The sequence below is a fragment of the Eubalaena glacialis genome, chromosome 9 (assembly GCF_028564815.1).
Source record: "Eubalaena glacialis isolate mEubGla1 chromosome 9, mEubGla1.1.hap2.+ XY, whole genome shotgun sequence".
Classification (NCBI taxonomy): Eukaryota; Metazoa; Chordata; class Mammalia; order Artiodactyla; family Balaenidae; genus Eubalaena; species Eubalaena glacialis.
The window spans coordinates 85,842,487-85,868,576 of NC_083724.1; the positions used below are offsets into that span (position 1 = coordinate 85,842,487).

A 26,090-nucleotide genomic window follows, 5' to 3' on the forward strand; every position below is an offset into this window, starting at 1 on the left:
ATGTCCTTCATTTAGCTGCATATCTCTTTAGTGTCCTTTAATCTATAACAGTTCCTTATCCTTTTGTCTCTAATGACAGTGATATTTTTGGAAAATGCAGCCCTCTCCTGCTTTCCCTTTTTTAATAGAATGTTCCTCACTTGGGGTTTGTCTGCTCTTTCTTCCTGATTAGATTTATATTATGCAGTCCTGGCTGGCATGTGATGTGAGTGATGTTGTGTCCTTCTTATGGTATCACATCTGAGGCATACGGTGTCCATCTGCCCCTCAATGGTGATGTGATTTTATCACCCCATCAAGGTGTTTTCTGATTGCTATGTGGTTACTTTTTAAAAAAAATTTATTTTACTGAAGTATAGTTGATTTACATTGTTGTGTTAATTGTTACTGTACATCATAGTGATTCAGTTATACATATATACATATTCTTTTTCATATTTCTTTCCATTATGGTTTATCACAGGATATTGAATATAGTTCCTGTGCTATACAGTAAGACTTTGTTGTTTATCCATCCTATATATAATAGTTTGCATCTGCTAATCCCACACTCCCAATCCATCCCTCACCCACCCCCTCTTCCCCTTGGCAACCACAAGTCTGTTCTCTATGTCTGTGAGTCTGTTTCTCTTTCATAGATAAGTTCATTTGTGTCATATTTTAGATTCCACATATAAGTGATACCATATGGTATTTGTCTTTCTCTTTCTGACTTACTTCACTTAGTATGATAATCTCTAGGTCCATCCATGTTGTTGCAAAAGACATTATTTCATTTTTATGGCTGAGTAGTATTCAACTGTATATATACCATATCTTCTTTATGCATTCATCTGTCGATGGACATTTAGGTTGTTTCCATATCTTGGCTATTGTAAATAGTGCTGCAATGAACATTGGGGTGCGTGTATATTTTCAAATTATAGTTTTGTCTAGATATATGCTCAGGAGTGGAATTGCAGGATCATATGGCAACTCTAGTTTTTTGAGGAACCTCCATACTGTTTTCCATAGTGGCTGCACCAGTTTACATTCCCATATGGTTACTATATCTAACCTTGCATACATAATAAGCAATCTCTAGGGAAACACTTTAAGGTCATATAAATATCCTGCTCATTGAAGTCTCTCCCTATATATTTAGTATCCATTCATGGTACTTGCTTGGACTAATCTTGACTGTGTTGGCTGCAAAATGATGATTTTGAACTCTAGCACTCCCTCCACATTTATTAGTTAGGACAGGATTCCATTATAAGCAAGATTCATACATTTTTTGATGGGAGTGTAAATTCATACCACTTTTTAAAAGAGCAGTTTGGTAATATCTATGACTTAAAATGCATGTCTTGTTTCAGCAGTTTCACTTTTAGGAATTTAGCCTATAAATATATTTGTGCTTATCCCCAAAGGTCTGCATACAAGGACATTAATTGTAGTGTTGTTTGCAGTAACTAAAGTCTGGAAACTAATGTCCATCAATAGGAGACTCATTAAATGACACTACACTCATACAGCCAAGTAAGTGTTGTGTAACCTTTACAAAGGAGGAGGTGGGCTTACTTATACAGATGAGATTAGAGCTCCAAATTAATGTAAAATAAGTCAGGTGTAGAAAAGCATGTGTAGCTTGCTACTGTTTTTGTTTTCTTTTTTCTAAAGAGATAGGTAGTTAAATCTTCATACACAAGAAGATAACTAGGGTATTTGAGGGTCAGGGTATATTCTTGTTTGTACTACTGGAATTTTTATTATATGCCTGTATTACTTTCTTTTTAAATAAACTAAAAATATTTTTTTATGATAGAAGTAATCAAATTTCTATATAGTCTCTGGATGAAGGACTTACTAAGAGATGGGAGAAATCCTAAAGGAAAGGACTAATAGGAAGAAAACTGATAGAAAAAATTCTTAGGAAAAATATAGATAACAAAATAATCAATTTTTGTGTATTAAGATCCCATTCAAATAAAGCATAACACTAAAACCGGAATGAATGAATGTGCAGTAAAATAAATACCTCATTCATAGAGGAAGGTTATCAAATGGCCATGATATTTTAAAAATTTAAGCTCAGTGTAATCCAAGAAAAACAAAATAATAATTAGTTCACTTTTCATCTACAAAGTTTTTAAAATGAGAATATTCAATGTTGGTAAGGATGCAATATGTTGGCACTTTTTTTTTTTTTTTTTTTTTTTTTTTTTTACTAGTGGGGGGTATGCATTAACATAGCTGTTTTGGAAAACAGTTTAGCAGTGTATATATCAAGAGTCTTAAACATATTGACACCATTTAAACTAGTTAGTTCACCTCTAGAACTGAGCCTTAAAGAAATTATTAGAAATGTGGTTGCTTTATGCCCAAATACATTAATCAGTGTTTTTAATAGTGAAAACTGGTATTAATCAAAATGCCACCATTAGGGTTATGGTTGAAATAAATTATGGTTAATTTATTACACATAATTGATTACGTGTAATGAATATATATTGATGACAAAGTATTTAATATCATGGAAAAAGGCATACTTTAAAAGGTTAAGAAGGCAGCACACAATGTAATCAATTATGTAAAAATAAAGAAAACTGAAAAGAAACATAAAAGTTAGCTCCTAGGCTGGAAAGATGATATTTTTCCTCTTTTGCTAAACTTTTCAGATTTTCCAGATAAATTTGTCTCAGTTTTAATAATTAAAAAAAAAAAAAAGATCTTCTAGTAAAATCCTTAAGAGGCCTGGTAATGAATAAATAAGAACGACTTAAATAATTTGCTTGTTTGAAATGGATGCTTCAGAAGTTCCTAGATGATTATGTATTTTGTCTCTGCTTTGTTTTGTTTTTTTTTTTTTCCAAGAAATGTCATGCTATTTATCTTGCTTTAAATTTTATTTTTATTTATTTATTTATTTATTTATTTATTTATGGCTGTGTTGGGTCTTCGTTTCTGTACGAGGGCTTTCTCTAGTTGTGGCAAGTGGGGGCCACTCTTCATCGCGGTGCGCGGGCCTCTCACTATCGCGGCCTCTCCTGTTGCAGAGCACAGGCTCCAGACGCGCAGGCTCAGTAATTGTGGCTCACGGGCCCAGTTGCTCCGCGGCATGTGGGATCTTCCCAGACCAGGGCTCGAACCCGTGTCCCCTGCATTGGCAGGCAGATTCTTAATCACTGCGCCACCAGCGAAGCCCCTCTGCTTTGTTTTTACTCCTGAACTGGAGATGTTTTCAGTTGCCTAAAGATGTTTCTTTCTCAATATCTTGCTCACGTGCAAATGGGAACCACAGTTCCCCCATCAGATGGGTTTTCCTCTTGGATTCTGTATCTTGTAAAATGGTGTCTTTAGTGTTATCTTTGATTACTTTTTTTAACCTCCGACATCCAGGTCCTTTTACCTTGCAAGTGTCTTGAATCTGGGCACTGTTTTTTCTTCCCTCTCATTGTTCCTGCTTTAGTTCATGCCTCTGTCAGCTTTAGGTTAGGCTCCTGTGAGAGTTTCTGAACTCTACTTTCTGGCCTAGTCTTTTCCCTCTAGTCCATTCTCCACTTGACCGTCAGTTTCTTAAAGGTAATCTGGTCATGTTCAGTTTTGCTCTTTGAAAGTTTTCACTAGGGTGTGTATTTTAATAAAAGTAATAATACTTGTACATAGTATACAAAATCGAATAGCCCACAAGACTTATAATGAAAAAATTATAGTGCTCTGCTCTTTCCTTATCCATTCATAATAATATTCAATTCTTTTAGCTTTTTCTACTATCTACTTCTATGTTTCTGTATAATAGGCTTATATTCTAGTTTCTGGGTTTAAGGGTTTATCAGTTTTTAGCTATAGTATAGCAGCACATTTTTAGCATATGTTTAGCATTCATACATTACCTCCTCCTCACTCCAAATAGTAATTCACTTTGTGGTTAAATCATTCAATTCTGACATTATTGTGATTGTATATGTATTAATGACAGATGAGCCAGAGTAGTGTATGCTTTTTTTTCCTCATACAAATTTTTTTTTTCTTGAAGGTAATAACTACCTCTTCTTTTTGGTTTGCTTAGTTTTATGTGTACTTTTCCTTAATTCTTCTTTTCCCATTATTAAACACATCAGGTAATCGGTATATTTCATCATGTATATAAACATCTATATATATATATATATATCAGGTAATTTATAATTTTTGTTTTGAAATGCTCTTCTTGAACTTCTTTGTTCTCTAGCTTCAGGCTGGGTCAGTTGCTTTCTAGGCCCACTGCACAGCTGTCATCCCAGGTTTCTCTGCACCATTCTCCTGGGAATTCCATTTCCCTCTCTTTTTGTCAGATCCCTAGTTACCTGGATCTTGTGCCTTTATTGTTCTTAGTTTATTACTTTGTTTGTGCAGTGTCTCCAGTTTCTTCGGGGAGACAGGGAGGGAATTTTTCTTTGAGACCTTGCATGTCTGAAAATGTCTTCCCTGCCCTCACACCTGATTGATAGTTTGGCTGTAATGGATTTCTAGGCTGGAAAATAACTTCCTCAGCATTTTGAAGGCATTGTTCCACTGATTTGTAATCCCAATGTTACCATCCTGATTCTTTATATGCGACTCATGTTTTCTCTTTAGAAGCATTTAGGATTTCTCTTTTTAATGACCATACCTTAGATTAGTCTTTGTAACGCCTTAATGATCTTTGAAGTTTAAAGCATCCCGTTCTTAGACCACCACCTCTGTTTCTAAATTACTTGTGTTCTGATTCCTAGAGTTCTTCACTCCTACTTGGACTTCAGTTTATTTATATCATCGTTTCATTGTTATTAACCTCTTGACCCTCTTTTCCAAATTTAAGTATCATCATCCTTTATTACAGTCATTCCATTGCATATACTTTCAGCTCCCTTCCTCTCTTGCCTTGTTATACCTCAATTCTAGTTGAATCTGACCCGTGGCCTACTCTGCCCTTAAACCTGCACATCTCAGTGTGACTGGAAAAAAATGCATTTCCACTGATTGGTCCTACTACCATTTCATCACCAGTAACTGCACATAGGCCCTCAGTGCTCCCTAACAATCATTACATTTCCCTAGTTCATTCACGCCACTCCCCTCAAACTTCTAACACTTTGACCATCCTCACTTGAAGCAAATGACCTACCTTTCTATTGCACTGAATAAACAGAAGCAGTCTTCCCACCTACTTGCATATGTGACCTCTTTTCTGCTGCCCTTCTGTTATGTAGATAAACTTTCTCTGCTTCTAAGAGTGATCCCTTCTGCTTGCGCCTTAGATTCCATACTCAGTCTTATATTCAAAGACAGTGGTCTACCAATTCTCACCTTTATCCCTTGAGTAATGAATATGCTGCTCTACTGGATCATTCCTATCAGCATACAAACATGCTTTATTCATGTTACTCAATCTCAAAAATACCATTTCATGGCATAGTCTTGTCCTTCAGCTTCTGCCCATATCTCAGTTCTTCTTTTCAGCCAGTATCCTTAAGAGGTGTTCATACCCACCGTCTCTGGTTCTCTCCTCTTTTCTCTGTTGAATCCACTCCAATCAGGCTTTGAACACATGTTCCACCAAAATTGTGATATTATGGTCATCAAAGACCTCAGTGTTGCTAAACCCAGTGGTTAATGTTTGGTCGTAAACTTGACCTATCAGAAGATTTTGACATAGTTGATCACTCCATCTTTGGAACAGATTATTTTCTTGGCATTTAATATGTCCTTTATCCCTGGTTTCCCGTCTCACTGGTTGTTCTTGTTTGTCGTCTCATTCTCTAAACCAGCAGTATCCAGTAGGAATATAATGCAAGCCACATACATAATTTAAAATGTTCTAGTAACCATGGGTAAAATTAATTTTAATAACATTTATTTAGCCCGATATATCTAAAATAATACTTCAATATATAATCAGTTTAAAAATATTAATGACCCTAGCTGCATAGGGTATCCTGTGTGGAGGATACCAATCCATAGTACTATCACATCTGTTTTTTATTTAGTATTACTACCCGCTTCTGTGGAAAGCTGAGCAAGACACTAATTGTAGGGTATTCTCTGCCTGCCACTGGACCTTAGAAGTGGGGGAAGAGACAATTTACAAAACAGGAAATGCATATGGGCTTACAAAATTATGGGAAAAGAATTTTTTTAAACAACTCACTGATGATCCAAAAATGCATGTTAAAACTAGATACCATTTTTTTGGCCTGTGAAATAAATGGGTATAAATTTGAGACAACCTGAAGCTTGCAACAGAGCAATAAAATGGACAGTTCTTTTTTTTTTAATCTTTATTTATTTATTTGGCTGTGCCGGGTCTTAGTTGTGGCACGCAGGATCTTTTAGTTGTGGCATGCAGGATCTACTTCCCTGACCAGGGATCAAACCCGGGCCCCCTGCCTTGGGAGCGTGGAGTCTTAGCCACTGGACCACCAGGGAAGTCCCTAAAATGGATACTTCTTTTCACTGTTGGAGAGAGAATAAATTGGTCCAGATATTTTGGGGAAAAAATATTAATGAAATATTTTGAATTCTTTTTTTTCTACTGAATATTCTCAATCTGGTATGTATTTTACACTTAGAGCACATCCCAGTTTGAACTAGTCTCATTTCAAGTGCTCGGTAGTTATGTGGCACACAGCTCTAAACATTGGTGTGACTCAGGCTCACTCTTTACACTTCTTTATCTATACTCTTGATGATCTCATGCAGTTTCGTATTTTTAAATTCTGTCTCTGCTAATGAGGCCAAATTTATATTCTTAACCTAGGCTTGTTCCCTAAATGTCATATTCATATACGCTGCTGCCTATTCTACATTCTCACTAGGATGTCACACATAACATTTCCAAAATGAAGCTGCTGGTTTTCCCCTTGCTTCCAACTTTTTTCTTCTGTAGTCTTCTCAATCTCAGCAAATGGAACTCCATTCTTCTAGTTGCACAGACCAAAAACCTGGGCATCATCCTTAACTCTTCTCTTTCTCCCGTACCCTGCATCTAAACCCTCAGGAAGTCCTTGGCAAACTACAGCCTGCAGACCAGCCCTGCTGCCTGTGTCTTTTATGGTCCTTGAGCTAAGAATATTTTTTTTCCTTTTAAATGGTTACATTTATATAGTTATGTAAGTGCCTACTCAGTATTCTCTGTTTTGCCACTTGGTCTGCAAAGCATAAAATATATATAATCTGGCCCTTTAAGAAAAAATTTGTCTATCCTTAATCTGTACTATCTATTTATTGATTTCATTAACATATGCTGGACATTGTGGCAAGTGCTGGGAATAAAATGATAACGCATATCACTTTGCTGTGCAGAGTGAGGATGGGAGTCTAAGAGCTCCTTTCTTAGACATGCAGCTTCTTATTCCTCTAGCCCCACATCTTTTTTTTTTTTTTTTAATTTATTTATTTTATATTTGGCTGCGTTGGGTCTTTGTTGCTGCGCGCGGGCTTTCTCTAGTTGCGGCGAGCGGGGGCTACTTTTCGTTGCTGTGTGCAGGCTTCTCATTGCGGTGGCTTCTCTTGTTGTCCAATTACTTGGCATCTTCCAAAAATTGCCTTATGTGTCTTGAATGTTGTCTTCCATTCTCTTTGTCTTCTTTGTCCTTTGGAATTCAAACTTTTCATTCCTTTACTGATGTATAGTATGATTTCAAGAGGTGTAGTGGAAATACCACATTTAACCAAAAGTCCATTGTTTCTACTGCCTACATGATAAAATTCAAAACCCTTAGAGTATCTATTTTTATCATCTGGCCCCAACTTTATTACTCATTTTTTATTACTTCTTAATTTTTTTATTGAGTTATACGGCATACGACATTGTATAAGTTTAAGTAGTATAGCATATTGATTTGCTGCATTTATATTGCAAAATGATTGCCGTAGTAGCATTAGCTAACACCTCTATTGTGTTACATAATTGTCATTTCTTCTAGTGTTGGGAACAATTAAAATGGAGTCTCTTAGCAAGTTTAATGTTTATAATAGTTTTGTTGTCTGTAATCACTGTACTGTATATTAGGTTTCTAGAACTTACTAATCTACTAGTTGCAAGTCTGTGCCCTTAAACAACATCTCCCCAATTCCGCCACCCCTAGCCCCTGGTAAACACCATTTTACTCTCTGCTTTTACGATTTTGGTTTTTTTAGATTCCACGTATGAGAGAGATCATACAGTATTTGTCTTTCTCTGTCTGACTTAGCATAATGTCCTCAGGGTCCATTAATGTTGCTGCAAATGGCAGAATTTCCTTTTTTTCTTATGGCTGCATATTATTCATTGTATAAATGTACATCTTCTTTATCCATTCATTCATTGATGGACACTTAGGTTGTTTCCATACCTTGGCTATTGTGAATAATGCTGCAATAAACATTAGAGTGCATGTCTCTTTGGTTACCTGTTTTCACTTCCTTTGGAGATACATATACCCATTAATGGGATTGCTGGATTGGGTGGTAGTTCTAATTTTAATTTTTTGGGTAACCTACATACTGTTCTCCACAGTGATTGAACCAGTTTACAGTCCCACTAACAGTGCACAAGGGTTCCCTTTTCTCCACATCCTAGCCAGCATTTGTTATCCCTTGTCTTTTTGATGATCACCATTCTTATGGGTGTGGGGTGATACTTCATTGTGGTATGTATTACAGGCGTACCTCAGAGATATTGCAGGTATGGTTCCAGGCCACCACAATAAAGCAAATATTGCGATAAAACGAGTCACACGAATTTTTTGGTTTCCCAGTGCATGTTAAAGTTATATTTACTATAGTGTACTCTATTAAGTGAAACAGCATTATGTCTAAAAAAACAATGTACATACCTTAATTAAAAAATACTTTATTGCTAAAAAATGCTAACCATCATCTGACAATGCAGGGTTGCCACAAACCTTCAATTTGTTTTAAAAAAAATGCAGTATCTGCAAAGTGAAATAAAGTAAAATACAGTAAAATAAGGTATGCCTGTATACCTTTTTCTTCTCCCCTGGCATTTTATTCTTCAGCTGGTCCTATATGTTATTCTCTTTCATTATCCCATGCTTGTGCACAGGATGTTCCTTCTGACTCTTAGGCCTTTTCTCTTCTCCTTACCCTTTTAGGGCAGAGTCTTACTTATCTTTAAACTTGGATCCCAATCTCCTGACTTCCCCAGACTTCAGTTTTGTTCTCTGTTGTTCTTTAGCATGTTCTTCTGTCATAGCTAGTGTCTGTACATGCTGGTTTGCATAGAACAGTCCTGCCTGACACCTTTTGTCCTGGTATAATTATTATAGCATCCCCTCTTACCCTTAGTAGTATAACAGCTTGAATATGGATGTGATGTTTGGAGGTACTGCTTCATTTTGTGAACATGAAGTGACAGATGTAAAAATCTGAAAGCTTAGGATAGTGGAGCCGAAAGAAAGATTACTTTCTAATATTCTAATGTTCATGTTATTTGGCATGCTGTAAATCTGTATCACTTAAGTCAGTGTAGTTGGATTTTTCTCTTACTTGCAGCCAAGCATATTTCTAATACAACAGTAAATAAATGAAACTATAGAAGTTCTTGGCTTGTCTGGCAAAGAGTAAACACTATTATCCATTTGATGTATATCTTTCCAAGTATTTTTTATGATATGTACCCATGTGTATTTTACTTAACATGATGGAATTATGTAGACTGTTTGCAACTTGCATTTTCCCACAGAGTATAGAGAATAGATTTCTGCACATACCAGCACATGTAGGTAGATCTACCTCATTGTTTTTATTTGCATTGCATCGTGTTGAGAATACAGATTTTGAAGAACTATTTCTGGTATGAATCATCAAAGGATGCTCAAACTAGTAGACAAAAGTATAATGAGACACAGGATTTGTACCTAGCCTCAGTGTATCATCCCACAAGACATTTATTAATTACAAAAGGGAAAATGATAAGTTTACAGTGTAGACACTTAGTATCTTAGCCAAGTGGCCAGAATTAACCACCAGTAATGGGATAAGTCAACACCATATGTGTCTCCAGATTCAGTGATCTAAGAAGGACACAACATCACTTCTATGGTATTCCGGTCAAATATCCTATCAAATATTAAATTGATTTGAATTTTGGAAAAACATAAGACAAACCCATATTGAGGGACATACACAAAATAACTTAGGCTTGTACTGTTCTAAAATGTCAGGGCATGAAAGACAAGGACAAAAGAAATGTTCCAGATTAAAGAGACATCAGTTTCCTGATTTGATAATTGTACTGTGGTTTTGTAAGAGAATGATTTTTGTTTTTATAAAATCACACTGGCATTTATAGATAAAGGGGTATCATAGTCTGCAACCTAGTCTCAAAGGTTTCAGGGAAAAAAAATAGAGAATTATAATGTAAATGTGGTTTAATGTTATCATTTGGGGAGGATGGGTGAAGGGAATATGGGACTTCTCTTTACTATTTTGTAATCTGAATTTTTTTCAAAATAAAAGTTAGAAAAGCCTCTGAGGAGTGAGACTACATAAGTTTGTGTTCTTACTCTGTCGCTTACTAGCTCTGTGGTTTTTCGGAATTTAACCTTTCTATGCCTCAGTTTCCTCATTTATAAAATGTAGTTTATAAAAGTACCCACCTTAGAGCATTATTGTGAGGATTAACAAAGTTAATACAAGTAAAATGTTTAGAACAGTGCCTGGCACATGATAAGCACTTAGTAACATTAACTGCTCTTAGTAGTCGTAGGAGCAGCAGCAGCAGTAGTATTCCACTGTATGCACAATAAATTACAAGCCACTTACTAATGGACATTTAAGTTGTTTCAAGTCCTAATCTGAATTATCTGTGCGCATGTTTTACCCTTACTTGTACCCTTACTAGGTTACCCAGTATCTGGTCTGTGGTAGGTACTCAAATTTTAGTTGAATGAATCAGATTATTTTAGGAGCCCCTGAAATATTTATGCAAAGTATTTTATCTGTGAAATGAATGTTTAAAGCAGTAATAAATCACAACTGATACATTGTGACTATTAAGTTTTAGAAGGGGTTGAAACAGTTTTACTTAATTAGAATATTAGTACAATCAAGATTACTGCTTTGGTGAAATCACGTTCAATTCTGATATTGGGTGTTCTGTTACAGTTATGATTGTAAATATTTACTATTCTAAATTTCTTTGCAAGGCTGCATTGTTTTAAATGCTGTGTTTTATAGAATGCTAAATATCCCTTATAATTTTCTGCAGTTATATCTTGGTAGTATTGTAGAGTACAAGCGAAGAACATGGGCTTTATCTGTCAAGACATCTTACTTCTGTCCCTGGATAATAAGCTCTATAATTGCAGTGATAGTATTTTACCACTGTATCCCTGGTATTTAGCCCATACCAGCCATCATAGGGTGCTCAGAAAATGATTTGTCCATTGCTCAGAAATGGACAAAATTTTTTCCCTACTAATTACTCACCTCTAAAATCTTGATATCAAGCATACTATCCTTTGATCCATACCACTTACTTGGATTCCCCTATTCCTTCTGTCCTTTAGTGCCACAGAGACCTCCAATTCATAGATGCTGTCGCTTTAGTTTTCTCTGTTACTTTCCTCATGTTCTCATTTCCATGGCCCAGTTAGTGCTAAAATCGCTTTTCAAACACCCTTGCCCCTCTAATCTCATAATGTGTCACTTCTCTGGCAAAACCCCAGCCACCTGCCTACTTGCTGCTTGCACCCAAACAACAGAAGGCAGCTAGGGAAAATTCACATCTGTGTGTCTGTTCTCACTTTAATTTTAGGACTGCAAGTCTCAGATGGGCACTCAACACTAGAGACAATCCTATCCTACAACACTTCCGTAGCAAACTTGCTTTTCCAGTCTCTAAGGTGACTTTTTCACATCTGTTACTTCTCAGACCTCCAGTGCCAGTCCTCACTGTCAGCTTGCTTTCTACCTTAATGGGACATTAGATACAGTCAGATGTAATTAGAAGTATCCCATCTTCTCATGATCACAAATGCTAGCCTGTTACGGTATCCACACACTCTGTTGTTGTTAAAATGAAAGTATCCCTGTGACATTCTAAGCTCTCAACCCCTCCACTGTGTTCTAGATTCTATCCCCTCCAGCCTACTGCAGTTAGTAACCCTTTGTATTGTGTTGCTGCTGTATCCTTCACTACTAGATTATTCTTACTGGCATATAAACATGTTTTTATATGACTCAATTTAAAACCAAAACACCGCAGTTCCCTTGATCCCATGGCTCCTTATATCTACAGTCTCATTTCTCTGCTACCCTATATGTACCAAAAACTCCTTGAATGAGCTGTTAACATTGATTTATTTTACTTTTTCTTTCGTTCTCTTCTCACCCACACCAATTGGACATTCTTCTACCACTACACAGAAACTGGTCTTAGCAAGCTCCTTAATGATATCCATCTTGCTAAATCCAATGTTCTCACTCCTCCCTCTTCAGCCTGTCGGCTTCATTAGACTCAACTGACCACTTTTTGAAATACTTTCTTCTTCCTATTATGACAGTCTGTTGGATTTCTTTCTCACTGGTTAGTCCATTTCCTGTGCTTGCTCCTGTAGATCTCCAGTTCTCTTGGGCTCTCCCTGGGTTGATTTCCTCTTCTGTGGCTTTTAATACCAACTATAAGCTGATGAAGTCCAAATTGATATCTCTAATCCTGATTTCCTCCTCTGACTTTCAGACTCAAGCAGGTGCCTTCCTGAAATCTTCCCTTGGATGACCAAAGGAATTACAAACTTAATATAGTTAAAATTGTACTCCATTCCTGCCCTTAAACCTGCTCCTCCCAGACTGCCCCATCTGAGTAAATGGCATCATAATTTACCAGTTGCTCAGACCGCAAAACCCTTGATTGTACTACAGTTTACCTCATATTCAGTTCTTCAGCACATCATGTTGGCTTTACCTTTTAAATATATCCTGATTTCAACAACTTCTCATCATTTCTGGTTATCATATCAGTCCCATTCACCATCAGCTGCTGCTTGGACTGTTGGGTGGTATCCAGTATCTGGTCTCTCTGGGTTTACTTTGATTTTTGTCCTCCTCAAGTCCACAGAGTTTCAGTAGTGATATTTTAATGGCAGCATCTGTTGACATAACTCTTCTGCTTCAGACCTCCAATGACTTAGATTAAGTTCTTGTTACTGAGGTTTGTATTTATTACACAGACCTGTGATAGTCTCCCAGATGAATGCTTTTCCTTAGACTCTTCTTGGCAAACTTAAGGGTCCACAGATAGGGCTTACAGGTTGGTTTTTTTTTTTTTCCCCATTTTGTTTTTTCTACACAGTGTTGGGCTACTTAATTTTTTAAAACTTGGTAACATTAAAAAATCTGATGATTTTACATTAAATTAGGTTTTTGTTCTGAAAACCTAGGAGACCGTACCAAACTAGTGCTGTATTCATTCATGGCCCCAAGAGGGTAAGCAGCGGCCTACTTCCTTTAGATGACGTGTATGTTCTCTCATTTGCCACAGTCTCCACCACTCCTCAGTGTAACTTGTAGCAAGCCTGATGTTCTTAGTAAGGTTAACGGCCAAATGGCCCCTGCCCTGAAGTAGCTCATCAGTCCTTCAACAAATAGGTTTGAACAGTACTCTGTGCCAAGCACTATTCTAAGCCCTAGAGATAAAGCATGAATACAACAAAGCCCTGAGCTCAGAGATTATGCATTCCTTGGGACAAATAGTCAATGTGTAAGTAAACAAATTACATATATAATGTCAGGTGGTGACAAGTTCTGTGAAGAAAAGTAAAGTAGGGGAAGGGGATATAAAGTTGTGGAGGGTGCTATTTTAGAGAGAACGCACAGGGTAAACCGTCGTATGAGAAATTGACATTGAAACAGAGGCTGAAATATAGTAAGGGATGGAGCTTTGTAAATCTTTTGAAGAAAATCAGTTTGGGGAGGGGGTTCAGCGGGTACAGAGGTCCTGAGAAGAGTATGTGTTTGATATGCTTGAAGGACAACAAGAAGGCCTGTGTGATTGCAGTGCAGTGAACATGGAGATGAGTGGTAGGTAGGAAATGGGGTTGGAGAGGGAGACCAGGGCCACATGATGGAGGGCCTTAGAGGCCATGGGGGAATTTGGGATTTTACTGTGAGGAGGGAAATTCCTGAAAGGTTTTTAGTAGAAAGTGACATGAAATGGCTTATCTTAAAACAATCTCTTTGGCTTTTGGTGGTGAATAAATTATATAGCAGACAGTTGTGGAAGGTGGGGGACCTGTCTGGAGACAGTTATAGAAGTGAGAGATGGTGGATCCTTGAACTGGAGAAAGCTGTGAAAGGAGTCAGACTTGGTGATTAGAATTTGAAGATAGATCCTACAGTGTTTTCTGATGGATCTGATATGGGTTTCGGGAAAACAAGATGACTTGAAATGCAGGTTTTCAGCCTGAGTAAAGGGATGGGGGTGCCTTTTAGCAATGTGGTAAACACTAGGAGAGTTCCTATTTAGACATGTATAATTTGAGAATCCTGTTTGATGTCCAAGTAGAGAGAGAGTATAAACTTCATCTGGAGGGTAAGTTTATAGCTCTGTAATACAACCTGAGACTTTTGAAAGACCCAATCCTGTGAGGCATACAATTCTCCTGAGTTCTTTGAGACTAGAGACATTGTTTGTACTTCTGTTTGTCAGATATAGTACCTGACGTGAATTGCATGCTTACTGATGTTTTTGTTGAGTCCAGAAATTTCACTATAGTTCTGGCCACTGCTGTGAATATCTGTTATTTCATTATGTTAGGCTTTTATATACATTTTTATAAGAATCGTAATATGGCAGAAACACTCCTTTAATAGAGCTTCTAACTGCTTAGCTGAAATCAGCCAGATACTATTAAACTCTTCATAGTGAATCCATTAAACCACTTAATTTGCTAATATCTCAGCAGTGTTTTAAATGATTTTGAGAGTGGGAATCCATGTATGAATCATTTTTTTTCTTTACAATGGGCAGAAGCGGGAATGTGGTTTTGCTGTCACTGAGTAATTCTGTTTGAGAAGACTTAACCTTTTAGCCTAACAGTGTGTAAAATGACATATAATAAGTTTTGAAGAGTCTTGTTTAAATTTTGCAAATAGTAATTATTACATATTTACTGTTCACCTGTGAATGTGAGAATTCTTTGTAAGTGGGAATTATTTGTGATATTATCATAAGCAGTATTTTGCAAATGAACATATTAAATGCAAGTATGCTTAAATAGCCTAAGAACAGCAATTGAAATTAAGGGGACAGAGACAACATTAGAATGTGGTGTTTTAATGGTATGCCTGTAAAGAAAGCTTGGATGTATGATAGCGATATTTAGGGTGACATTCCATTACTGTTTTCTTATTAGCAAATAGAGATTTTGTAAGAGAAATATAATGAAAGGTTTTGCTACTATTCAAGGGCCTAATTATTGCTTTTCTGTATAGGAAGATTTTCAGTCAATGACTTATGGATTTAAAATGGCCAACAGTGTGACAGATCTTCGAGTTACAGGTAAAACCATTTATAAATATAATTCACAAATTTTACATTTGGATTTGTTTCCTTTTAAAATCATTGTCTCTCTTTCTAGGCATGCTAAAAGATGTGGAGGATGACATGCAAAGAAGAGTAAAGGTATATATTTTTTTCTCTTTTCTTTGGTATAGGATATTTATATTCTTCTAAATGTCAGGTTAACTTTAGCTAATTACAAATAGCTAGTGTAGGTAGGACCACCAACTTTCTTTATATATGCCGTACCTTTTTTGGGTAATGAATTAGAACACTGCTAGAGGGGTTTCTGGTGAATTAGTGTTACTTTCAAGTGTTGAAAATTTAACCCTTTCAAATTTTTTCAATTTTTTGCCAGTGTTTTAAAATTTTAGTATGCTATTTTAAGAATAGCGTAAGATTCTAGAATTTTAAATTCCTCAAAGGTAAGGACTACCTTCTTCACCTTTGTATCATTAATAGTTAGGGCAGTGTCTAGAGCATAGCAGAAGAGCTCAGTAAATGGAAGTTCCTCAGATCTGATAAAAGCCTTCTTTGAATGACATCCTTTGGCCAGATGATCCTGATGAATTTGTTCTCATAGAAATTAAAAATGAAGAAAAGTTACATTTCTACTGTTTTTTTATACCTGTATAACACAGCATGGTTGTCAAAACAATTTTGCATTATTGTCTTCTTGGATATTTACAGTTATTCAGAGCATTAGGCAATAAAATGCACTCTTAGATGAAGAAAATACAGCTGAAAAGAGTTAAGTAACCTGTCTTGAGTCTTATTAAGGGCATGCCATTAGTAAGTGGCAGCTCCAGGGCTAGAACCCCGATCTACCAGATCTTCCTGTGGTACTGCCTTGGAATTTTGTCAGAATAGTCAACCATATGTAACACATGTATTAACAAGATGTTTTGCATTTTAGTGTAGAACTGATCAGTATTTACCATGTGACTTTATGATGTGATTTTGTAAAGGTTTTTTTTCTAACAGGGTTAGTTTGGAGAGCATCAGGAATTTCAGTTAATAGATTTTTTTTTTAAATTAATTAATTTATTTATGGCTGTGTTGGGTCTTCGTTTCTGTGCGAGGGCTTTCTCTAGTTGTGGCAAGCGGGGGCCTCTCACTATTGCGGCCTCTCTTGTTGCGGAGCACAGGCTCCAGACGCGCAGTCTCAGTAATTGTGGCTCACGGGCCCAGTTGCTCCGCGGCATGTGGGATCTTCCCAGACCAGGGCTCGAACCCGTGTCCCCTGCATTGGCAGGCAGATTCTCAATCACTGCGCCACCAGGGAAGCCCCAATAGATTTTTTAAAAGCAGGAAGTACTATGTACCATGTGCTTCTGCTTATGTTTTTCATTGTTTTGCTTTTGCTGTTTTTAATACCGTATTCTTTTGTGTGATCTTTATAATTTATATCAAAATGAACTTTCTGTACATAGTATTAATAGGAAAATAAATAATTGATACAGCTTTTTTCTTCCAAATATTTTTCTTCAAATAGATTCTTGCATATACTCAATAAATTAATTTATTGCTTTACCTTGTATAATTGTAATCTAATGCTTTTACAGGTTTGTGTGTGTTTTAATATACCTTTTTTAAAATTTTAGAGTACTCGAAGTCGACAGGGAGAAGAAAGAGATCCAGAAGTTGAACTAGAAGTAATTGAACTTATTTTCTGGTAGATAATATCAGAGAAGTTAATGTTGTAGTTTTATGAAGTACGTTATAATTTATGGAAGCCCTTTTTAAGGTATTTCTTTACAAATTGGACATTGCAAGGGAGTTTATTTCCCTTGTATTTATTTTGATAGAATTTTAATACAGCTCTTTCAAATACATGATTTCAAAGCTCTTCAATATTCCTGTGAGGTAGGAAGAAAAAAATGATTTTTTTTTTTTTTTTTTTACAGTTGATCCACCAAAAGTTGGCAGAATTGAAGAACTTACACAGTATCAAAAGTTGTCAAACCTTTGTTAAGATCCTAAATTTTCTGACTCTGCTTAAAGCACCTTTTTATCAGTCCTTTTAAAAATGCTAATTAAATCAGTTTTGAAATAATAGTGTAACTCCTGACTTAGGGAAAAATCAGTCCTCTTGATACATAAGCTTTATTATGTATTTCTATTTCAGTAAAATAGGCTTTGTTTTATTATGTTTCCTGCAGCTCATTTTTCAGACATTTAAGAGACTATAAGTGAAGGTGTTTGTAATGTATTCAATAGTAAGTTATTAACACTGAGATTTAGGACTTAAAATACTATATTTTAAAATGAAATTTCTTTGACAGACTTTGCATCTTTTAACTTTTAGTCCTTTCTTGTTTTTTCAGCACCAACAATGTTTAGCAGTATTCAGCAGAGTGAAATTTACTCGAGTGTTATTGACAGTGCTTATAGCCTTCACTAAGAAAGAGGTAAGGGTATTTACTATAATCTAAATTTCAGTGTTTCTGTTTTCGATGGAATGCTTTATTTTGGTAGTTCTGAGACTTTTTATTGAAATGTATACGCACACATATACAGCACTCAGCATTTGGTGTGTTTACATCAGAGTATCCCTGATTTTCTCCAAAAGTCACATGAATTTTACATTCTGTTCCATAACATGTCCATGTCTGTTGTTGATATAAAAATAACGTATTATGTATTAGTGGATAAAATAATAGAAGCTGAAATTGCTTCTGGGTAGTTATTGTGAATTGGAGAAATTAAATATGAGAATTTTAGGTAGGCCTCTTTCATTCAGTTAAATAATTAACTTAGATTTGTGTGGAATAGATGGTGAATATTTTTGTGTGTATATTGCATTAACTCTAAGTAAATTACAGACTAATTTGTGAATAGTTAGTAAGTGGTAAGTAGAGATCCAACCTTTACTAACTTCTGTAATTCTGTTCTTTTTTTTAAATTTCACCTTGATGAGTGACTTAGTAGGAATGTTGCAATTTCCCATTTTCTAGTTGATTGCATCTCTCTCTTTTTTTTTTTTAAAACGTGAGATTAGTAGAATAAACCAGAAATGTTTCCTATTGTTCTTTAATGGCTCCTATAATGTATAGATATGGGTAAAAAAATTATTTCTATCCTAACAGGATCTGGGCATCCTATATTAAGTGAATAGTTTGTGAAAACCAATGTCATTACAGCAAGCATTTAATTTCATTATTGTTTATAGGATTTTCCTATTTAATGTATATCTTTCAGTGAAAGAATATGTAAGAATGTTTTTGGTGATTTATTTGCTAGACCAGTGCTGTTGCAGAAGCTCAAAAATTGATGGTTCAAGCAGCAGATCTTCTTTCTGCCATTCATAATTCATTGCATCATGGCATCCAGGCCCAGAATGATACTACAAAAGGAGGTAATTGTCTGTTTTGCTCCTACTCTTTTTTTGTTCTTTCCCCTCCAGCATATATAGTGTTTGGTTTGTTCTAAAATATCCGTTAAGTCAGTCTATGTAGACTTTGGAATGTTTTGCTCCATAGACTTATATAGAGTGTTTATGGTACCTTCTTTTTAAATTTTTTCTAGACCAGTTGGCCATCTCCTGTATCTTACTGTTTGGGTTCTGAATCTTTACGCTGTCTCGTGATCACGCAGTGATGTCAGCAGTAAATCATTCTTTTTTAATCACCTCTTCCCTTTACTCCTTTGAGAGATCATCAGCTCCATTACACAGTCTTCCCTGACTCCACCAGGCAGGCCTAGGTATTCCCTCTGTGGCCTCATTGCATTCATACATGCCTTTGTTACATTTTTTTAGTATATCATATTATAGTTTACCTTTCGTCTTTCCATGAGATTTTTAGTACTGTTAGGCCAGAGTCTCTTCTTTGCGTGGTCTCTACAGTGCTTGGCACGTTGTTGACAGGCAGTAGATTTTATTTATGAATTAAGCCTTAAAAATAAAAGGCATAGTGTACCGTTGTTGTAAAAGCTCCGACTGAGTTAACATTTTAGTAATGTGTAGCAATTTTGGTTATCCTTAAAACCATTAAAATGAGATGATATTTGTATTTTAAAATTAGTTTTTCACAGTTGTTAGTCCTCTGACCAGGAAGTCCAGTTTTATTGATTCACACTCCTTTCCTTTTTCATCCTTTCCCCTCATTTTAGGGACAGAAGTTGTGGTATTCCCCTTCCCATGAATTTTTTTTTCTTACTCAAAGGTTAGGTAGTGGAGCAGTCCAAAAGGTAATTTGGTTTAGGAAATCAGTATTATCTTTATGGATAATAATTATACTGAACTTATAAATTCATTATTAATTCATTACCATTTTCTTTTTCTCCAGGAGAGAGAAAGATAAGTGACTATTAGATGATTGACTAGGTGACATTCTGTAACCATGGGACCTTAAAAAGAAAAAGGTTTTTATGCATAGCAAGCTATCTAGTACATGTTTACAGAGAGGTAAACATACCTACAACTCGTCAATACTTTGAAATCTAGTGCAAGAATACTTTATGAAAACCACTGTAAAATACATTGCTTCCAAGTAATTTGTTTGGTTGGTTATGTATCAGTAGGGTATTATGATGCAAAACACGAGTCTTTCAGATGACTCTATTCTGATGCTCCTTTTGCTGTATCCTGACTACTGTGGGCTGTTCTTGTATATAACTGAGGATAATAATTGCCATGGGAGCATTAGTTGCCCATGTGGTTTGTGGCTTCCCTGTAGTTCAGATCAGTCAGCACTTAAAAATAAACAAACAAACAAACCTGTGTGTATATTCTCAACTGTTTCTCTGGTTTTATGGGTTGTTCGTGAGTAAGCTTTAGGAAGATGGTTTGCATAAAGTTGGTTTGAATAAACTAAGAAAGTGAAGTTTTAAATTTAGGGAGTACTCTGTGCTTAGTTAAACACTGTTTAAGCTCACTTAATTTAACTTTGTAATTATCCAACTGAAGCATGAAGCTAAACAGTTCTATAATAAAAAAAAAAGTGAATGCCTTCCCAGCACTGTTTATTCTAAGAAAATGGTGATAAAGCAATAGTGTAGATTAGTTTTGGTCTCAGGTTATTCATTTTGCCTTCTTAATATTAGTACAACTCCAGCTAGTGACAAAATGACTGTGTAAAGCTTGAAATTGCTGAGCATTAATTTTAGCTTCTCATTGAAAAGCTACTTCATCAGTGGGAACTTGGAAACAGTGGTATAAAGGGAGAAAGTAGGAAGACTCAAACTTGATTCAAGGATTACTTGCTGGTGGGTTTACTCGGTGGATGTGATGTGTTGAAGATGAAGGAGGCAGAAATGGTTTGGGAACAGGAGATGCTTAAGGAAGGCAGCTCAGGTATGACGAATGGGATTTTTTGACGCGGTGACATGGAACAGTCCACCGGCAAAGTAAATATTTTGCTCTGGAAAATGGATGGAGTTATTTTCATGTTAAGTGCTAATTGAAATTGAAGGAGTGGATATGGTTGCTCAGGGCTTGCTGAGTTCAGGACCTTGAGTTAGAACTTTGTTGAAAAAACAAGAAGAGGATCCAGTGAAGCACATGTTGCTCCTCGTGTTTGCTTATGCTGTTGTATTGCTTGTGAATTCTATACTTCTTTTTATATGTCTGTGGAATGCTTCAAAATAATGTTCAGATCATTTCCTCCAGTGAGATTTTCCATGTTCTACTTGTCAAAATTTATTTCTCTTTCCCATATTCTTGTATAGTTATCTGTGGATTAGGCTTGGTTTACTCTTTAGAATGCAGGTATCTTTAACAGTTGCTAATGGAAATGAAAAATTTAATTAAACTTCTGTTGCCTGAAATTGGTAGGTACTTTTGAAGTGTATCTCCAAATCTGACGTTCAGTTTCAAGAGGCCTTGGAGAATTCCCTGGCAGTCCAATGGTTAGGACTCTGTGCTTTCACTGCTTCAAGGCACGGGTTCAGTCCCTGGTTGGGGAGCTAAGATCCCACAAGCTGTGCGGCACGGACAAAACAACAAAAACAAAAACAAAAAGAGCCTTGTCATAATTAAAAGGCGTCTGATTCAAGTGGTAGATTAAAGACATGCATTTACCTTCTGAAACCTTAATGAAACAGTGGTAAGTGTTTGGATTTTTTAAAAAAATAGGTATAATCAATAATGAGGAAAAGGAAAAGAAGACAATAGTAACAGAATTTTAAAAGCTGGAAAACAGAAGGACATTGAGCTGTCTGTCCACAAGTAACTGAGTTCTTAGCCACTGATAGGGAAAGTCAAGATACAGTCCAGTTTATACTGCAGATCCTCTGAAGGGCCTCATTTTTAGTATACCAGGTACCTCTAAAAATGAGGATGAGAATTATGGTGATGAGAACTGGTTGAAAACTGTCTAGAAACAGAGATTTCCTCCCCATTTTCTCCATGGTAACATTCCTGAGCCTCAGAATACTAAAAGTTTATTCTCTGGAATAGGGGAGCAGAGAGATTCTGAACTGAGAAGATACCAGACACTGTTGAATGGTACACATTATGGAGAGCTAAGTGATAATTTAAGTACTTATTGTAACACCTGTTCTCCCCTTTCCTGCACACCACATCAAGCTCTAGCTGTTTTTTCCCCCCCTACTCAGCTTCCAAAACAGTGCAGCCTGGCTATTGCACTTCACCTAAGAATTTGGAAGACTCTTAGGGAAATCTGGCAAACCCAAGAGATGGAGAAAAACATCAGCAAAATCTAAATTTATTGGTATTAGCAGTTCTCCTGATAAAATGGTTTGGTAGAAAAGCCTAACCTAATTCATAGAGCTCTTAATGAGGTTTTTGGTCCTTTAGTTTCAAGCCCGAGTATATAGTCATGGGTGGAAATGTCTAGCCTATAAAAAAGACCAAAACAGGCAAGCAAACAAAAACCTTGAAAAAAATGAAAAAAAAAAATCAATGCGTATGTAAAACAAAAATAGGATGTTATTAAAAAAAAAGGGAAAAAAGAATATATTTGAGGTTCACAATGTAAGAGCAGAAATCATTAAAAAAATAGAAAATATAGAACATAAAGTTGAGGAAATCTTAGAGAAAGTAGAATAAAAATGAACAGGTTAAAAATAAGGAGGAAAAAAGTAAAAATACAATAGGATCAGTCCAGAAGGTCCATTGTCTAATAAAGATAAATAATAAATAAACAAGATAAATGAAGGATAAATTAATAAAAGTTTTTCCAGAAATAGAGATCAGAAAATAGAAGCAAAAAAAAAAATCACTTGATCATTTAAGAAGATTTCCTGGAAGGAAATGAAGCAAATACCCAGGTTAAGAGGGCCAGTAAAGAGTTACCCAGCACAATTAGGATGAAAGTAGACTTCTATCAAGGCATATCATCATGAAATTTCAGAATAGTGGGGAAAAGTAGAAGATCCTAAGAGATTTGAAAGAGAAAAGCAAGTTGCACACACAGACTCAAGACAGAATGTAATCAAAATTTTCAACAACAGGAATGGAAGCTAGAAATTAGTGGAGCAAAGAACAAAGTTGAAGTAGTCACACTTCTTGATTTTAAAACTTACTACAGTGCTACATTAATCAAGAGAGTTTGGAACTAGCATAAAGGTAGACATAGATTAGTGGACTAAAATTGAAAATCCAAAAATGATCCCTCATGTTTGTGGTCAGATGATATTTGACATGAGTGCCAAGACAATTCAATGGGAAAAGAAAAGTATTTTCAACAAATGACACTGGGACAATTGGATAACCACATGCAAAAAAATAAAGTTTGTTACCCTCCCCCACCCCCTCTTCACATCATAAACAAAAATCAACTCAAAATGGATCAGTGACATAAATGTAAGAACTAAAAATATGAAACTCTAAAACCTAGACATAAACCTTAAGAATCAATAAAAAGAAAAATTAAGTCAATGAAAAAATAGGCAAGGGATCTATATAAATTAGACATTTCTCTGAATAAGATTTACAGATGGCCAATAAGCATGTGAAAAAATAGACGTGCCATGGGAAATGCAAATCAAAATGAAAAGATACCACTTCCCAACCACTAGATGGCTGTAATCAAAAAGACAGATAGTAACAAGTGTTGGTGAGGTTATGGAGAAAGTGGAACCTTCATACACTGCTGGTGGAAGTATAAAATAATGCAACTACTTTGGAAAACAATCTTGCAGTGTCTCAAAAGGTATCATGTAGATTTATCACATGACCCAGCCATTCTAATATTAGGAGTATATATACACCCAAGAGAAATGGAAACATGTCTACACAAAATGTTGTACAGTAATGCTCAACAGCTCTATTATTCATGATAGCCAAAAGGTTGTTGGAAACAACCCAGATGTCCATCAGCAGATGAGCGGATAAATGTTGTGCATCCATGCAATGGAGTAGCATTTGGCAATTAAATGAAGTACTAATATCTGCTACAACATGGATGGACCTTGAAAACATGCTAAGTAGAAAAAGCCAGTCACAAAAGATCATATATGATTTTCATTTATATAAAACCTCCAGAGTAGGCAAATCCAGGGAGACATAAAGTAGATCAGTGGTTGCCTAGGGCTGGAGGAGGGTGGGAAGAAGGAGGACTGCTAACGTATATGGAGTTTTTTCTTGGGGTGATGAAAATGTTCTGTTTTTCATGGTGGTGGTGGTTTTACAACTCTGAATATACTAAACTATTATGTTGTACACTTTCAATAGATGAATTATATGGTATGTTAATTATATCTCAGTAGAGTTGTGATTAAAAGAAAAGCAGTGGACCAGTGTTTTCAGAATTTGGGGGGGAAATGGTTTCTAATCTTGAATCCTTTTCCAAAACTATCATTTAATTGTGAAGAAAGATAATTTCAGGTATTGAAAATCTTACAAAATTAATCTTCCCAAAAGTTTTTCAAGGCTACTGGAATGTGCTCCATTAAAACAAGGGAGTAAATCAAGGTAAAGGAAAGCATGGAGTTTAAGGAATATAAGAATCCAGCATAAGAGAATAATGAAGGAAATCGTAGGATGATAGTGCAGCAAGATCATAAGATACTATATATCTGAGCATAATACATGGAGGACAAGTCCAGATTGAAGAAAGTCACAAGGCTTGAGGGTAGATGGCTCAGATCTGTTGTCACCAATGAAACTGATACAATAGCTGTTCTCTTTAATATAGAAAAAAGAGATTTAGAGAATTGGCAAAGGATTTGGGGTCGAATTAAAGTGTTAAGTACATACAAACAAAGCAAACAAAAAGAAGTGATTAACTTCAGAATATATATGAAAGTAAAACTTATTTCCATGTTTGCAAAAGTTATCCATGGCCCAAATATGAATGTAATTTGCTTAACATAATGGTGCTGAACATTGATAATAATCAAAATTTTGATCTAACTATGTTGGAGGTGAGAGGACAGAAATGTATATATGCATATAATTTATATGTGCTTATAGTGCTACTTCATATTTTTTCCATTATCTCTTTTTACACATATCTTCTCCTTTTGAAGCTGGATTAAGTCAGATAACGTGTAAAACTGAAAAAATATGAAGTAAGTAACACTATAAGCTTGTTATTTGGTGATGTGTAGGTAAATACCAAAAGAGCTACGAAGAAGTGGAAGACATTGCCTCTGGGAAGAGAGGAAATAATGGAATTGGCGGGAGAGGGTGGGCAGAAGATTGTTAGTTTTAATAAAAACCTTGTTTGGCTATTTGATTCTCAAGTGGTATGCATTTATGACTGAGTAAAAGAAACTAAATTAAAAGTTAATGTGAATTAAAAGTAGATTAAAATATAGTTTAGAATTATGATGGTTTATTGTCTGGTAGTATTGCACCTTTAACCTCCTGAGGGCTGTACTTGGTGCTAAAGCAGAAATTATGCTGCCTCAACCTAGTCGACTTCATATGCTGGTTTGGCAGTGCACAGAAGAGGTGGGAACTGACTTCATTTTAAAATCACCACCCATTAGAGAGGCCTATGTCATGATGTACTAGTGCCAGGAACTTGAGGTGGTTTTACTCTTTTAAAACATTTTCTTTTTACAAAAAATAAACAGACATCCTCACACATGTGAGGGATATGTGTAATCTAGAGGACTTTTGGTTTTTGGAGTTAAAGATATTTCTGCTGCTTGCTTCTCTTGTCTACAACCAATTGAAAACTATAAGGAATATGAGAAACAGAATCCTCTCAACTTCTTAAAAAATAGGAAACCTTTATAACCTTAAAAAAAAAAAAAGGCAGCCAAACACTGTAACAGTAGGACCCAGATGAGGGAGAACATTGAGAATGGATTCCAAGATTTTCCTGGTATAAACAGAAGAAGTAAACCATCAAAAGCACAGTGTTCCCCAAAGTAGTTGGCATGATCTGAAGGACAAAACTAGGGATTTCTTTGGAATAACAGCTAAGATTGGGGCACACAGGCTGGCTGTGGGAACCTACCTGATTAATATCCTGGAGAGGCAGAGGAGGTGGGGCTCTCTCACAAACCATGCAAAAATGCTGTTTTTGTTACTCATATAAGAGAGGAGATGCTATAGATGTTAGCAGCTTAGTGAATGGTAATCTTTGTCAGTAAAGGAAATAGAAAGGTAACTTCTCTTGCATACTCACACAGGCATATCACAGGTGGCTTAACTGCAAGTCAG

At 35.8% G+C, this 26,090-nt stretch overlaps 1 protein-coding gene across 4 annotated transcripts in view; it reads left to right on the forward strand.

Moving 5' to 3' along the window:
- The window catches only part of NAA35 (N-alpha-acetyltransferase 35, NatC auxiliary subunit), a 94,749-nt gene that overhangs the window by 23,226 nt on the left and 45,433 nt on the right, over positions 1–26,090 (forward strand). For all 4 annotated transcript variants that reach the window (XM_061200558.1, XM_061200559.1, XM_061200560.1 and 1 more), the window contains 5 exons: positions 15,442–15,508; positions 15,588–15,631; positions 17,113–17,163; positions 17,836–17,919; positions 18,752–18,866. In XM_061200558.1, the coding sequence (XP_061056541.1) occupies positions 15,442–15,508; positions 15,588–15,631; positions 17,113–17,163; positions 17,836–17,919; positions 18,752–18,866 (361 nt within the window). The remainder of the gene's footprint in view (positions 1–15,441; positions 15,509–15,587; positions 15,632–17,112; positions 17,164–17,835; positions 17,920–18,751; positions 18,867–26,090) is intronic.